General features: G+C 40.2%; 1 protein-coding gene across 1 annotated transcript in view; it reads left to right on the top strand.

Annotated features, from left to right (window-relative positions):
* Positions 1 to 17,929, top strand: part of LOC111977670 (mitogen-activated protein kinase kinase kinase kinase 3) — a 70,025-nt gene that overhangs the window by 22,339 nt on the left and 29,757 nt on the right. Inside the window, exon 2 of the mRNA XM_070448701.1 lies at positions 12,231 to 12,288. Within this exon, the coding sequence (XP_070304802.1) occupies positions 12,231 to 12,288 (58 nt within the window). The remainder of the gene's footprint in view (positions 1 to 12,230; positions 12,289 to 17,929) is intronic.

The raw sequence follows: 17,929 nt of genomic DNA, 5'->3' as shown, positions 1-17,929 counted from the left end.
CCTTTCCTTCCAGTTCTCTGCTGCCTGTGACTGGAACGAATTGCAAAAATCGCTGAAGTTGGAGACTTTTATTTCCCTCACCAACTTTAAACATCTGCTATCTGAGCAGCTAACCGATTGCTGCAGCTGTACATTTACATCTGTAAATAGCCCACCCAATTTACCTACCTCATCCCCATACTGTTTTTATTTATTTACTTTTCTGCTCTTTTGCACACCAGTATCTCTACTTGCACATGTTCATCTGATGATTTATCACTCCAGTGTTAATCTGCTAAATTGTAATTATTCGCTCCTATGGCCTATTTATTGCCTACCTCATGCCTTTTGCAAACAATGTATATAGACTATTTTTTCCCCTACTGTGTTATTGACTTGTTTATTGTTTACTCCATGTGTAACACTGTGTTGTTGTCTGTTCACACGGCTATGCTTTATCTTGGCCAGGTTGCAGTTGTAAATGAGAACTTGTTCTCAACTAGCCTACCTGGTTAAATAAAGGTGAAATAAAAAATAAATAAATATAAAATAAAAAAGCATGCGTGTGTAGACTGAGGTCAGAACGCAATTGAATGACTGTGAGAAAGGGGATTTAATGAGCTGAACTGTGCTGCTTGGTTTCTTTTTTGTGTCCCTCAAATGCACATGTACAAGTTGAACAGTCAAAGCAAATTAACGTAGTCTCCAATTTTTGACCAAATCATATTTTTCAAATAGTGCAAAACGATATCTGGTTAAAGGTCTTGTTTTGACGTCAGTTCGAGTACTTGATTACTCATACCCATCCCTACAAGTAGTGTGGATCTGATGCTTGAAGTATTGCTTTTTCATCCTATGTACAGTATTCCCTGTGAATCTGGTGGATGTTTTTTTCCGTTCAGAGAAATTAGCCATTTGAAGTTGCTTGCATTATTTACCATAAATGAGTGTGGAAGTATCAGGTTTTGCCCACAAATGCCTCTGTTCCTGCTTGCATTATTTACCATAAATGAGTGTGGAAGTATCAGGTTTTGCCCACAAATGCCTCTGTTCCTGCTACTGCAACACCCTTGTATCCATTTTGCTTGTCTCGTGTTTTACTTAATGGATCGTAACATTTTCTTTGAGCTTTTGCTCATGATAAAATAAATGATGTGGTTATCCTCACAAGTCAAGCCAGTCCTCCATGAAAGCAATTCAGTTTGTCTAATGCTTCAACCTAATTCTCTTTGAATAGTCCAACAAATGATAGCGCCGAGGGCTATCCCTATGGTGCAATTATCATATGAATTCCACAGACTACAGTAACATATCAGCCAGGTCTGAGTTAATGTGAAATATAATACAGCTATAAGATCTAGCATAGGCTTCTTATCTATGTTCTTCAACATGAACTAGTCAGCCTCCCGAGTGGCGCAGTGGTCTAAGGCACTGCATCACAGTGGTAGGTGTGCCACTAGAGATTCTGGCTTCGAGTCTAGGTTCTGTCGCAGCTGGCCGTGACCGGGAGACCCATGGGGCGGCGCACAATTGGCCCAGCGTCGCCTGGGTTAGGGGAGGGTTTGGCCGGCAGGCATGTCCTTGTCCCATCGCGCACTAGCGACTCCTGTGGCGGGCCGGGCGCAGTGCATGCTGACACGGTCGCCAGGTGTACGGTGTTTCCTTCGACACATTGGTGCAGCCGGGTTATGTGGGCATTGGGTTGTGTCAAGAAGCAGTGCAGTTGGGTTGTGTTTCGGAGGACGCTCGGCTCTCAACCTTCGCCTCTCCTGAGTCTGTACGGGAGTTGCAGCGACGAGACGACTGGAACTACCAATTGGATACCACGAAATTGGGGACAAAAAGGGGTGAAAAAGATAAATAAATAAATCAAATACAACAGTAGCTAAATGGAATGGATGTCCTGTTCTGATTTAATATCAATGTGGGAAGTTGGTTGAATCGAGGCATCCGTGCAGTGACAAAGTGGAGATGCAATTAACTGCATACATTTTTTTTAATGCTGTAAATGTCACGTGTTAACTTTGACAGCCCTAAAAATAATACCGTTACAAACATTTGCATGGCAGTCATGTTTTTCAATAAAATGATTAGAAAATATCTTTATACGTAGTGTGTTTAGTGACATTTCCCATTAAAGCCAACCCATTACCATTTCCAAACACTATACATTGTTTGGGACTTTTAGCATTTTGAAGACATTTTACAGACCATAACATTGAAACCATTAGAGCTGCCCAATGGTTTGCTTGTTCACCAGGAATGGTTTTACTAATCCAGACCATTTTTTAAAGGGAGTAAACCACGCAACACATGGTCTGTTTCCTGGGCACAGATTAAGCCTAAGAGAAGGACAAACTGAATTGCTTTCATGGAGGTCTGACTTGAATTGTGAGGAAAACCACATAATTAACTTTATCATGAGTAAGATCTATTGGTTTTCTACAAGTTGCAAAGAAAATGTTGTGATCCATTTAATACACACAAGAGACCAGCAAAATTGATAAAATGGTGTTGCGGGAACAGTGGCATTTAGTGGAACATTTTCCTCATGTCTTGTTCAGTGTTAAGAAAAATGACGGTCCAAATCGGATGTTCGGGACAATTATATGAATCTTTTGGGGCGGCAGGTAGCCTAGTGTTTAGAGCGTTGGGCCAGTAACCAAAAGGTTGCTGGGTTGAATCCCCGAACTGACAAGGTAAAAATCTGTCGTTCTGCCCCTGAACAAGGTGGTTAACCCACTGTTCCACGGTAGGCCATCATTGTAAATAATAATTTCCTAGATCAAATTATGTTTAAACAAAATAAAGTTTCAGGAATGATAATCTTATAATTTCAGCACGATCTGAGATGGTGTGTGTCAATCCTTTTTCTTTTTGGGGTGGAATGACCCTTATGCCTCATCATGCTGGTTCACTTTATCAGTGACTATGTAACTTGCTTTCCTGTAATTAGTCCAGTGATCAGTATTCCTGGATGCTCATGCTGTTTTCTCTCCTCTGGTGCTGGGAGCATGCATAGGATATATAAATGCTGCCCCCCCAGTGACAGTGGTAGCTGAACTCTGACCTTGCGATTGACTTGCTCAGTGCTCCCATGATGTGTTAGCAGAGTGCTGATAGGGGCTTACTGCTTGCCCAGTCTTCAGCCGCGCTTTCTGTAATGAGTGGAGTCAAGTGAACACGGTTAGGAGGAGTAATGTGTAGTTACATGAGTGACTACTCAGTGTGTGTGTGTGATGATTGTGAAGACTTGATCTGTATATTGCAGCACAGGGCTGGGCTACTGGAGCTACCCTAAGAGTATATGTACAGCATCAAAGGATCAGCTTCCAAGAGGAAAGGGGAGAGCGAGAACGAGACTGGTGGAGAGAGGAGGGAAGGAAATATTTAAAATGATTGAGCTTAGCTAGCTTGAATGATGATGACAGGGGGCTCAGTAAGGCTTAACACCGTTGTGCAACGTTCAGATATATTATGTAGAATAGTCTACATCAAAGTAATCAGCTCTTTTCATTCCAGTTATAGCTGCAGCGTTCAGTATGTGGCACCCTCCAGAACGTGACGTTGATGTTGAACAGACATCAACAATCAGTGTGTCATAAAGATGGAGGGGTGGGCTATGAAATGATGTGTTGTCAGACCAGATGACTAATGAGATATTGGATGTATATTACAGGGTTGATAAGATTCTCCTCCTTCCTCCAAGCAGTTCCTAAATTAACTCCTAATCTATTGTTTGTGTCCAGTCTTAACTGCATTAGGCCTAAACCAGGATGGGTGATGTGGTGGGGGGAATAACTATCAATTTTGCTCATCAAAATTTCGCAAGATTTGAATCAATTCTCTTCAGACAGAGAAGCCTGACTAAGTGGGGTTTGAAAAGAATGACACAGAGTGAGTCATCTTGCCTACTCTGTTGTGTTGATGAGTTAGAATCATAGTCAAAGGGAGTGTTTGGTGTGGCTTAGACATTTGACATAAGGGGACGAGTTCAAATCACTCACCATAACCAGGTTTCCAGCCAACCTTGTTATGCAATCAAAGTACGTTGGATAAAAATTGCCACGACATGCCTGATGGAAACAGCTAATTTGTATGTAAAAGTTCCAAATGTTGACCAAACTAAATGCGTAAGACAAGGTGGGATCATTTTGTCTGTAAAATAAATTGTGAGAAATGGCTGTGGCAACGCCTTTTTAATGCGCAAATATTGATATAATTACCATCTAGGGCTGTGACGGTAATTTAATAACCGTGTAACTGACGGTTAAGGATGAAGACCGTCATGAAAATAAAATAACCGTCAAACGTTTATAGGCCTACATTTTTTAGGATTTAAAAATAATTGATAAATTAAAGTTAAATGTAGATGAACTTTACCTAATAGCGTGAGTGATTTACTAAACTAATAAGCAATTGTTTTGCTAGCTTTGTCTATTAAACTGTCAACATCGCTTCCTCTTTCCAACTGTCCTTTTGATGCTCGAGCAGCTAAACCGCTAGATGTGCAGGGGTGTGGAGTGCTATAGGCTATGTCACTTCAGTAAAAAAAATGATGTATGGACTTTGTTTTATACAATGCACGTTTTTATTGCTTGCTCATAAATAAATCGGTCTTCAAAAGAAGGTTTGATGTGTCTGACTTAATTAATTATTCAACAGCAGTCAACAAGGTTGTTTTGGCAATGAGGTCTAATGTGCAATTGTTTTGCTAGCTTTGTCTATTAAACTGTCAACATCGCTTCCTCTTTCCAACTGTCCTTTTGATGCTCGAGCAGCTAAACCGCTAGATGTGCAGGGGTGTGGAGTGCTATAGGCTATGTCACTTCAGTAAAAAAAATGATGTATGGACTTTGTTTTATACAATGCACGTTTTTATTGCTTGCTCATAAATAAATCGGTCTTCAAAAGAAGGTTTGATGTGTCTGACTTAATTAATTATTCAACAGCAGTCAACAAGGTTGTTTTGGCAATGAGGTCTAATGTGCAATTGTTGTGTCAAATGGACAATGCACAAATCCTCGCCAACCTGACATGGTATAATTTGATACGGAATCTTTTCTTAATTTTTAGACTAATCGACTCTAATCAGGTCCTGGCCGATATGCCGCCCAAGGTCAGACAAATAAAATGGCCGCCCTCTTATCCACGCAGTTGTATTTATTTATTTCACCTTTATTTAACCGGGTAGGCCAGTTGAGAACAAGTTCTCATTTACAACTGCGACCTGAATAGGATAGTGGCCTAGGCTATAGTGTCGGACCGCAATGCACTTTTATGAATGCCCATGTGGTAGCCTACTGTTTCTAAAACAGGCAATTTACAGTTAATCCCTGTCATTTGGTTACATTCATTTCTGTTAATGCATGTGTTAACTACAGTAATTTACCATTCTCATTATCGCAGTGGAAATGTTGAGTTCACACCCTGCTACACTTGTGAGAAACAAGTTTTGATTTATTTCATGTCATTTCTACGCTCCATATGAACAATGAGCATGTGTCTGGTTTCTCTGTCCTGTTGATGTTGATGGAGCGCTTGCCCCTGAACATGCATAGAAGTACCTGGCCTGCTTCTCGCGAATATCAAATGTAGGAAAGTGCCCAGCTGGTCTTCTCAGTATTTTTTTTCTTCTCCTCAGCCTAGAGAGGAATGTTTTTGTCCTCAGCCCTGGAGGGAAGCCAAAGTCATTCCGCTACCCTAGAGTGGTAAAGCGGCCTTAACTGGTTCTAACAGCAGAACTATCAGCTTGCTGCCAGCTCTAAGTAAACTTTTGGAAAAAATGGTGTTTGACCAAATACAATGCTATTTCTCTGTAAAACAATGAAGACTTTCAACATGCTTTTAGAGAAGGGCGCTCAATGTGTACTGCACTGACTGAAATTGATAATGAGCTGTACTGTTAGATTTCTATGCAGCCTTTGATATTATTGCCCATAACCTGGTTGTTGAGAGAACTTGTGTTATGGCTTTTCAACCTCAGCTCTGAATCAATGATATGGCAATCTAATATAACTCAGAGGGTTTTCTTTAATGGAGCTTCTCTAATGTCAAACACGTAAAGTGAGGTGTACCGCAGGACAGCTCTCAAGGACCTCTACTCTTTTCTATTTTTACCAATGACCTGCCACTGGCATTAAACAAAGCATGTGTGTCCATGTATGCTGATGATTCAACCATGTACGTATCAGTAACCACAGCTAATGGAGTCACTGAAACCCTTAACAAAGAGTCTGTCATTTTTGGAATGTGTGGCCAGTAATAAACTGGTCCTGAACATCTCTAAAACTAAGAGCATTGTATTTGGTACAAATCATTCACTAAGTTCTAGACCTTAGCTGAATCTGGTAATAAATGCTGTTGAACAAGTTGAGGAGACTACATTACTTGGTGTTACCTTCAATTGTAAACTGTCACGGTCAAAACATACAGTGCATTTGGAAAATATTTAGAACCCTTGACTCTTTCCATATTTTGTTACGTTACAGCCTTATTCTGAAATGGATAAAAAAATAAAATAATCATCAGCAATCTACACACAATACCCCATAATGACAAAGCAAAAAAAGATTGGACACTTTACTCAGTACTTTGTTGAAGCACCTTTGGCAGCGATTACAGCCTCGAGTCTTCTTGGTTATGACACTACACGCTTGGCACACTTGAATTTGGGGAGTTTCTCCCATTCTTCTCTGCAGATCCTCTCAAGCTCTGTCCGGTTGGATGGGGAGCGTCGCTGCACAGCTATATTCAGGTCTCTCCAGAGATGTTTGATCGGGTTCAAGTCCGGGCTCTTGCTGGGCCACTCAAGGACATTCGGAGGCTTGTCCCGAAGCCACTCCTGTGTTGTCTTGGCTGTGTGCTTAGGGTCGTTGCCCGGTTGAAAACTGAACCTTAGCCTCCAGTCTGAGAACCTGCTCTAGAGCGTTCAGGATTTCATCAATTCTCTCTGTACTTTACTCTAGTCCGGAGGGAGAGAAAGATGGACAGTCTGCCAGTCCCTGCTGCTGAAAAACATTTTCACAGCATGATGCTGCCACCACCATGCTTCACCGTAGGGATGGTGCCAGGTTTCCTCCAGATGTGACACTTGACATTCAGGCCAAAGAGTTCAATCTTCGTTTCATCAGACTAGAGAATCTTGTTTCTCATGGTCAGAGTCTTTAGGTGCCTTTTGGCAAACTCCAAGCGGGCTGTCATGTGCCTTTTACTCAGGAGTGGCTTCTGTCTGGCCACTCCAACATAAAGGCCTGATTAGTGGAGTGCTGCAGAGATGGGAGAACCTTCCAGAAGGACAACCATCTCCACAGAGGAACTCTGGACCCATTGGGTTCTTAGTCATCTCCCTGACCAAGGCCCTTCTCCCCCCGTTTGCTCAGTTTGGCTGGGCGGCCAGCTCTAGGAAAAGTCTTGGTGGTTCCAAACTGCTTCCGTTTAAGATTGATGGAGGCCACTGTGTTCTTGGGGACCTTCAATGCTGCAGAAATGTTTTGGTACCCTCCCTGAGAACTGTGCCTCGACGCAATCATGTCTTGGAGCTCTACGGACAATTCCTTCGACCTCATGGCTTGGTTTTTGCTCTGACATGCACTGTCTACTGTGTGACCTTTATATAGACAGGTGTGTGCCTTTCCAAATATTGTCCAGTCAATCAATTCACCATGGGTGGACTCCAATCAAGTTGAAAAACCTCTCTAGGATGATCAATGGAAACAGGATCCACCGGAGCTCATTTTCGAGTCTCATAGCAAAGGGTCTGAATACTTATGTAAATAAGGTATTTTGTTTTTTTGTTTTGAATAAATTTGCTAACATTTCCAAACACCTATTTTCATGTTGTCATCATGGGTTATTGTGTGTAGATTGCTCAGGCTTTAAAAAAAATCCATTTTAGAATACACGGTCACGTAACAAAATGTGGAAAAAGTCAAGGGGTCTGAATACTTTCCGAAGGCACTGTATTATCTTAAGTTCCTCCAGTTTGTTTTGTTTTTCCTTTAACTTATTCTGTGCCTCGTATGGTCGTTTTTATTGTCATCTGTACTAATAGTCCATCTATTTCCTTTGTTAATATGAACTCTTGACCTAAATTTGCTTTTGTTTTACAAATGAGTATTGAATAAAGGCACATTTAAAAATGTCCCATACAATAAATGGATCTGCTGTACCTATGTTATGTTGGAGAAAGTCAGTTATAAATGATTATTATATAAAAACATCTTGTTATCCAATAGGCTTTGATTACGTTTATATTATCCTCGCACAAGTGGAAATTCTCTAGGAGTAATTAGTTGGCTGTCATTGTAAATAGAATTTGTTCTTAACTGACTTGCCAAGTTAATTAAAATAAATGTAAAGTACCTGTCAAAAGTTTGGACCCACCTACTCATTCAATGGTTTTGCTTTATTTGTACTATTTTCTACATTGTGGAATAATAGTGAAGACATAAAAACTATGAAATAACACACATGGGATCATGTAGTAACCAAAAAAGTGTTAAATAAATCTAAATATATTTTATATTCTTTAAAGTAGCCACCCTTTGCCTTGCTGATAGCCTTGCACACCCGTGGCATTCTCTCAACCAGCTTCACGAGGAAAGATTTTTCCTACATTCTTAAAGGAGTTCCCGCATTTGTTGAACACTTGTTGGCTGCTTTTCCTTCACTCTGCGGTCCAACTCATACCAAACCATCTCAATTGGGTTGAGGTCGCTTGTTTGTGGAGGCCAGGTCATCTGATGCAGCACTCCATCACTCTCCTTAGTCAAATAGCCCTTACACAGCCTGGAGGTGTGTTGCCATTGTCCTGTTGAAAAACAAATGATAATCCCACTAAGCGCAAACCAGATGGCATATCATTGCAGAATGCTGAGGTAGCCATGCTGGTTGTGTACCTTGAGTTCTAAATAAATCACATAGTGTCACAAGCAAAGTTCACCCACACCACCACCTCCATGCTTCACGGTGGGAACCACACATGCGAAGATCATCCGTTCAACTACTCTGCATCTCACAAAGACACAGTGATTGAAAACAAATCTCAAATTTGGACTCATCAGACCAAAGGACAGATTTCCACTGGTCTAATGTCCATTGCTCGTGTTTTTTGTCCCAAGCAAGTCTCTTCTTCTTATTGGTGTTCTTTAGTAGTGGGTTATTTGCAGCAATTCGACCATGAAGGCCTGATTCACACAGTCTCCTCTGAAGAGTTGATGTTGAGATGTGTCTGTTACCTGAACTCTGAAGCATTTATTTGGGCTGCAATTTCCGAGGCTGGTAACTCTAATGCACTTATCTTCTGCAGCAGAGGTAACTCTGGGTCTTCCTTTTCTGTGGCGGTCCTCATGAGAGCCAGTTTCATCAGGTTTTTGCGACTGCACTTGAGGAATCGTTCAAAGTTCTTGAAATTTTCCGTATTGACTGACCTTCATGTCTTAAAGTAATGATGGACTGTCATTTCTCTTTGCTTATTTGAGCTGTTCTTGCCATAATATGRACTTGGTATTTTACCAAATAGGGCTATCTTCTGTATACCACCCCTACCTTGTCACAGCACAACTGATTGGCTCAAGAAATTCCACAATTAACTTTTAACAAGGCACACCTGTTAATTGAAATGCATTCCAGGTGACTTCTTAATGAAACTGGTTGAGAGAATGCCAAGAGTGTTTAAAGTTATCACCAAGGCAACGTGTGGCTACTTTGAAGGATCTCAAATATAAAATATATTTTTATTTGTTTAACACTTTTTTTGGTTACTACATGATTCCATATGTGTTATTTCATAGTTATTCTACAATGTAGAAAATAGTAAAAAATAAAGAAAAACCCTGGAATGAGTAGGTGTCAGCTTTTGACTGGTACTGTATATGCCAATGATTTTGACAGTCATTTTATGTTTTTATAAGAAACATTGTTCTGGAAATTTCTAAATAGTTTCAATGGTCAACATACACTCACTCACTCCACCAGACATGCCACCATGGGAACAATTAGGTTCCCCCCGGCTAATGGGGATCCTAATAAATCAAATGTAGGGTGCCGTCTTTCGGATGGGACGTTAAACGGGTGTCCTGACTCTCTGAGGTCATTAAAGATCCCATGGCACTTATCGTAAGAGTAGGGGTGTTAACCCCGGTGTCCTGGCTAAATTCCCAATCTGGCCCTCAAACCATCATGGTCACCTAATAATCCCCAGTTTACAATTGGCTCATTCATCCCCCTCCTCTCCCCTGTAACTATTCCCCAGGTCGTTGCTGCAAATGAGAACGTGTTCTCAGTCAACTTACCTGGTAAAATAACGGAAAAAAAAAAAAAAAAAAAAAATCACACAGTAAGTCAACAAAGTATCTTTTTTTCTTCCATTCAAATTGTAATAATCCTCAGTATTTGAAAAATCTTTGAAACACTCGCCCCTCGATAATCAGCGTCGCTGATAAATAGGCTATGGAGAAGTTGTGTTATTTTTTTTTTTACTATAGCATAGCTGTCACCTTCATACTTCCCTTGTCAATTCATTATAGCTTACTTTCGGAAAGCCTAAGGTAGGCCTAGGTTTTTTAAATACATTTTAAGGAAAGGATAAATCATTTTTTTTGTCCGACATGCTGGTGACTATGATTGACATGTGCTTTTACGGGAGTGTGCTTGAGTTCGCTGATTCTCTCTAGGCCTCCATGTCCATTCAGAAGGTTTCCTAAATTAGCCTGTCTGGACTCCATCTTTTTTTAATAAGCATCAAACACTCCTGTCATGATTTTAATCTTGTAAAAGGCCTATTTTCAGTAGCTTAGGCAAAACTATTTATCTATCTTTGAAGAACATATGCCATAGTCATCGAATGACTGCAACAGCAGGGTTTGTGATATGCAAATATTTCAGGAAAAGTGGGAGGAAACACATCAGACTTTGTTTAAATGGTTTTGTGCGTCAAAATAGGAAATGTATTTAAAAAATGTTAGATGCAGAAAAGCCAACAGACAAGGATAAGTTACGAAATATATCTTCATTTTGACTCCGTTAATGTTGTCAACATGAAAATGCGACATCCTCTCCAACCTGGCATTTGTTAATTAATATTTATAAGTAATAACCTGAATAAAAATAACTAAGCGTAATGGCTTGTTTCAGATAGGTTTTAAGACGCATATTCATGTAAACAAGTCTACAAACAATTGTTGCCCCCCCCCCCCCCTAAAGTAATCTTGGAGTCACATGATGATATTGTTTGGTCCTTCCGCTACAACTCAGGAAAGTATGCCCTTTATTAGGCTACCGATGAAATAAGATATTAACTTCAGAGTGGTGAAAGTGCACGGTGATGAGGTTGATACTCCAATAAATATTGAGGGTCTTATTCTGGTGACATGATATAATCTATGCTTGGCTGCTGTTTTGACAATTTTTTTAACAATCTTGCTTTTTGTCCATAATAATCTCATCATGTAGGCTATACCCCTACTGTGTCTGCAAGCTGTTGCCTAGAGCGCACGTCCCAAGACCAGAATGGGAAATGCGATTGAAACCCATTGAACTATTATTTTATGTGCTGTACGTCATCACCGCACAGCCTTTCATTTGCAACAAGTCAATTTGATGGAAACACTTCTCTGGTTGGGAAATGTGCATATTGTTTTAGAATACTCGCATGAAAAATCTGTCGCCAGTTGGATAGACACCTAGCTCATGTTAGATTTTTCTGAGGCATAAAAAATGACTTTCAGTCAAGGAATGCCAATGTTTTTAGTCTGTTTCCATCTCTGTTTGTTTTTCATTTAGGTTGTGTGATTTGTGCAACAAACAGTTTAGAACGCAATAAGCTTCTGTTTGAATTGATGACTGCTAACTGATTAAGTGTTGTAATGTCTGAGTTTATTTGCTTTTCAAAGGTGAATCATCCATCTTCAGTAATATCCATGTTCAAACAAATTTGTTTATGAATGTTTACTTGCCTCTTGAACTCACACACATCTCTTTGCATAGATGCTGACATAGAATAATATATTATTGTAGCTTATCATACAATACTTTGGACACATGTGCTTGTGTTAGACTGCAAGGCCAGTTGGCAGGTAAGCAATGTTATCCTGCAAGTAGCAGCCTACTTACTGATCGAGCCTACACTTTCTCAGGCTTAAAAACAATGTTGGTGTGACAGAGGCCAGTCCTCTCTAAAGCCCACTGTTACCCCTTACTGACAGCTGGCTAATAAATGCTCTCTTTTTTTTGTCTCATCTGTTCTCCAGGCCCGTAATGTCAACACTGGGGAGTTGGCTGCCATTAAAGTCATTAAGCTGGAACCTGGTAAGCCCTCTTCTCTCTCTGCCATGTGTCATCATCACTAACGTTTCCCTCTCCCGACTTCTAATTTCTTCCCCTTTGTCTCTTTTTCCTTCCTTCTCCTTTCTCTCGTCTTTTATCCCGGGTTTTCACCAGTCTTTTACAAACCCATTTACAGTCGGCAATCTTTTGTCACCTTCTGTTGCAGAGGCATAACGAATTGGTTATTTTGTTAATCTCACCAGCAGCTGAATTCTAATTATCCCTTAGAAAGACAAGGTCTTGTCTCTGTCTTAGTGAACAATTGAAGTCTGATGTATGCATTTTATGATTTTCGACCAGATGTTGGTTCACAGTACACTGAATTAATGATTAAATGGAACTTTAAACATTTATTTGATGTTTTTGCTTGTAAATTATGAGCATCGTCATTCAAACATCTCTCCTCTAGTGTTAATCTTTCTGCCTATATTGAATTATTGAGTGACATATTCAAAGCCCTTTAATGGAAGTGTATCGTGGCCGGTACATTCCGGTCAGTTTCCCAAGTCTACAACACAGCTCGAGGGCCAAAGGAAATATCATGCAGCATGTGCAAACTCGCACGCAGTGTCCCAGTTTCCGCTTCATCCTTCATAGAAAGGTCTATCTATCTTTTTTTGTTTACATTCCTCCCACACAGAAAGCTTTGTTGAATTCGTGTTGTCTGTTGAGTTTATTTTTGTTGCACACTGTACAAATATTTTTGTTGAGCACACGAATCTTCATTCTTGCATCACAAAGAGGATGAGGCTAAGTTTACAAGATAACATCCTGATCTCAGTTTTTCAGTTCAAGTGGACTAAATCCCCTCTGAGTATTTTGATGGCGTGATCCTCTTAAGAGATGCATCTGTAGAGAAGTGAGGGAGTAGCCTTGTCTGTCTACTGTACCAAGATGCTTTTTAGACTCTATTGCCTGTATGTGGGCCTTGTCCCTTGATGTGCATCTAACTTGACGAAAGATGTTCACATCTTTTGAGATTTATATTTTGAATATAGTCCATCTTTTCAGTTGCTATGAATTTAATCTGAAGGAAAGAATGAGCTTTGCCACCTAATGTCTCTGTTATAGGCCTAATAGTTAAAGATGAAACATTAAGAGAGATGAGGAATTGGAATGCACCCAATGTATGCTAGGTACCAGATAAGACATTGGGAACACATGGAATTCTTCCCACATTGCTTTAATTGGCAGTGAAATACATTTTTTAAAGGCTGCCACATTGAGAACGCTAGTCTGTGTCCATTTTTAATGGTACTTTTTTAAGGGGGGTCAAAAGAAGCCAGGAACCGTGGCTGATGTGACGCGCTCCCGCTGGGAGCGATTACACTGATGCCCTGGTGGAGTCAGGCTTGTCTCAGCCGATTGATAGGGACAGCTCAGTAGCAGGCCTGCAGATTGCATTAGTGCAGTGTTGAATATACTCGCTACACACAAACTCTCCCTTCTGCACACTCTGCATCATTGCTTCCCACCTGAGGAGACTGTGCAGTCACATAGGGTTTGTGCAGGTAGACTGACCACCACATGGGTTCACCTCTCCTTTTAGAACCTACTTGGAAACCCCTGCTCACCTGCCCCAGAAAACCGGTTGGAGAATCTCTTATTGCTGATTGTATTGGAGTGCAGTATGTGTAGATGTCATGCCCAGCTGAAACCCTAGAGCCATGACCTAAATGTGGGAAAAGAGCTGACGGCCAGTGGTTTTCAATAGCGTTACGTTTGATATCTTAGCCTAGCATTACATACTGTCTAGATGTTGATTTTGTACATCCACACCAGATGCCATCAGGACACCAGGTTGAAATATCAAAACCAACTCTGAACCAACTATGTTCATTTTGGGACCGGTCCAAACACATGAAACATTTAGCTTGCTGTTGCTAGCTAATTTGTCCTGTGGTAAAAACATTGGGTTGTTATTTTACTGTTTATTGTGTATGCATAGTCACTTCACCCCTACCTACATGTACAAATTACCTCGATTAACCTGTACCCCTGCACATTGACTTGGTACCGGTACCCCCTGTATATAGCCTCGTTATTTTATTGTTACTTTTTATAATTTTTTTGTTTATTTAGTAAATAAATAAGCATTTCACAGTAAGGTCTACACTTGTTGTATTTGGCGCATGTGACAAATGAAAGTTTGATTTGATTTACCTGAAATGCACTTTTTTTTCTGGATCTTTGTAGAATTTTGACCCATTTTGAGTCACACAAAATCGTGTGTTCTCTAAATTCAATTGATTGGACATGATTTGGAAAGGCAAACACCTGTCTATATAAGGTCCCACAGTTGGCAGTGCATGTCAGAGCAAAAACCAAGCCATGAGGTCGAAGGAGTTGTCTGTAGAGCTCCGAGACAGGATTGTGTCGAGGCACATATCTGAGGAAGGGTACCAAAAAATGTCTGCAGCATTGAAGGTCCCCAAGAACACAGTGGCCTCCATCATTCTTAAATGGAAGAAGTTTGAGACCACCAAGACAATTCCTTTTGGGGTAAAATGTTTAACTACCCCCCCGTCCCCTATTATTATTATTATTAATATGCATAACACAATATTTCTGTCAGTGTTTATTATGATTTTAGTGACAAAAAATCTAAATATGAGGTAAACTCCAGCAGAGCCCCAAGTCCAATGGGTTTATCCTCTGGTGTGTTGATGTTCTCCGTATCCATAGCCAGAATGATTTAGCAGTGCATGGTGAATGAACAGGTTTCCTGTCATATTCATCAGAGGTGTAGGGAGGGTGAAGTCTGTGAATGAATAAAACATGTTTTTGTAATTATACAGATTAACAAAACATGCACAGGACAGTGTTCCTAACTTGTTTTTTGTGGTAAATGTGAATGGGAAAAAAAAACTATTTTGATAATGGTTTTCATACACATACCTTGTCCATAATGTAGAGGCCTATGAGATATTTATTGAAGAGATAAGGGAGGAGGATGGTAACTGTGATCTGTATTACATACCAGTTGACATACCTTTGTATGCCTCCTCGTCTGTATACCTGCAGACATGAAAGTGAGCAGTTCAGTCATCTGCACCCAATACAGCTAGCCTTCAACATATTCTTATTGCCTACATAGTCTTACATCTTTGTTGATTGATATTTATTGAATTGTGTCAATTTTATGTTTTAGAAAGATTTGCACAAAATATGAAAAGATAGATGGTATCATCATAAAACAATATCAATTTAGATCAAACAAGGGACATACCTTAAACTGAGGAGATTTAAAAAAAAAAATGTTTTGCTTAAGTGCCTGCACATGTTGTCCTTTTCAAATTCAAGTCCAATTGTTTCATTTGGGAAGTTATGTTCCTGCAAGAACCCCCACTAACTAAGGAGGTTCCTCAATGAACACCTATGGTGTTCTTGGTAGAACCTTTCGGGGGCAATTTTCAGTGCCAAGAACCCTAAGGTTGTTAAAAAACTTAGAGTCTTAGAACCCTTGTTGAACCCCTAAGAGTATGTGTACATTTATTTTGCACAGCGAGTGGTGTGGGCAGCTTGTTAGCCTAAACTGTCTTAAACTCATTGAGGCTGTATATTACACCTCATTTGCTTTCTCCTACACAGAGACACGATGTTGGTGTTGTCTTAATGTTTTAGCCACACATTGAGCGTTAAGAGGGGAACGATCTAACTGTGGTTTGTTGTTATTCTTCTCTCTGTGTTGTCGCTAGGCTAGCTGTCAGGCTGAACGTCCTGTAAAAAGGCCATTGCGGATGCATCCTCCATGGAAATGTAGTTGTCACAGTCGGAGGATTATGTTATTCTTCACTGGCGCTATAACTTTATTTTTAGTTTTCTCTTAAGGGTGTTTGAGAATGTACTCCATTCTTTCCAGTGTCTCTGTTCCCTCTTGTGCGTGTGTGTGTGTGTGTGTGTGTGTGTGTGTGTGTGTGCACGTTTTCAAATGTCTGTGCTTCTTAGGTTTGTCACGATGTGGGTGTATGTTTATGTTTGGTGTGTTACCCTCGCCCTGTATTTATATAATGGGATGACTACAGCACAAGCTTATGGAGTTTGGCTTCAGGAGATATGGAAATGTCATACTTCAGACTTGTGCTTTTTCTTACATGCTTCAAGGTTTATTCTCAAGCTTCCCTTCTGTTGACAACTGAGTTGCTTAGCTTTGAGAAAAGGTCTTTAGCTTTGATGACTTCAGACAGTTCTCGAACAGTAAGCTGGAATAAGCAGCTGAAATGGGGTGTTTTTCTCATCCATCCACGTTTACGTATGCAAATCCTTACATGTCTCACTGCCCCAACAAACACCGCTGCCATACATTTTATTTAGAAGAAAGTTTGACTTTTTGTTTTGAATACTTTGTCAGGGGGCAGGCTGTGTGTTACCTAAGGTTCTTCTACCTGCAGCAGCATTCTGCAGTGAAACTGCTAATGGTATCAGACTGATTAAACATAAGAGTCCCTACGGAACCACCAGGGTGTTACGTATGTTTGGCAGTTTGGACTGGAGCACCCATCAGAACATGTCAGGATTTACTGGGTTCTTGAATAACAAACTAGTGTGTGATGAAGATATATTTTAAATCCTCACAGTGAATAGGCTACTATGGATTCTAGGTAAATCCAGTACTATACGGGCCACAGGGTCGTTCTATGTCATTTCAGCAAGCCATGACACACACGCCATCCGATTTTGTTCTGAAATAATTTCTGTAGTTCGAAACAGGTAAGATTCCTGCAACATTATTTTGTTGAAATATAAGGTAATTGATTGCACACATTCAACATTTTAATTTATAGGATTCGTAGAATATTGAATAAATATAGTACATAACATCTGATTGACACCAAGCTTTTTTCTTACAATGAGTAACACATGAGGAATCCAAAGAAATGTACAAAAGCCACCCACGGACCCCCCTCCCCATGCCAATCCCAACCAAACAAGTATACATGATCAGTTCTGTCTGACAAGTAGTGTGGAACTACGTCTCCGAGTATTGTTTATTCATCCTATGTAATGTGTTCTATGCGAATTTAGTGTGTTTTTTTAGTGTGTGTTTTTTCCTTCAGAGAAATGTGTAATTTAAGTTGTTACATCCTGATACCAGGTTCTGATTTCCAGGTTCTGACCACAAGGTGGTGCTGTTCCTGCTATTTGGTAAGGTATGACAGCAACCCGTTCTTTGGTTTTGTTTACCTGGCCATTGTTTTTAAATGCAAACTTTTTAGCATTTGTGGCATAAATCCAATGCAAGTCAATGGTACCTATTAGAATTTTACACTGCATATCCAAATAATCTATAAGTAACATTGAGTTACACAATCCATTTTTAGATACTTATGGGTGATTTGGACATAAAGTGTGAAAATGCTAACATAGGTACCATAACTAAAGCATGGGTTGCTGTCATACCTTCTCCATAGACTGCTTACAGGGTCAGGAAATCAATATGTAATTTGGGTGAACTATCCCTTTAACATTGCTGAAACCAGCACCGTGGTCAGAACCTGGTAATATCAGGCGGCCCCAAAAGGGTCTGTGCTCAGCCCTCTCCTGTACTCCCTGTTCACCCATCAACTGAATCAAGTTTTCTGACGACACAACAGTGGTAGGCCTGATTACCAATAACGACATG

This window comes from Salvelinus sp. IW2-2015, linkage group LG18 (genome assembly GCF_002910315.2).
Source record: "Salvelinus sp. IW2-2015 linkage group LG18, ASM291031v2, whole genome shotgun sequence".
Classification (NCBI taxonomy): Eukaryota; Metazoa; Chordata; class Actinopteri; order Salmoniformes; family Salmonidae; genus Salvelinus; species Salvelinus sp. IW2-2015.
The sequence above is the reverse complement of the archived record's forward strand: the minus strand, read 5'-3'. Positions and strand labels throughout refer to the sequence as shown.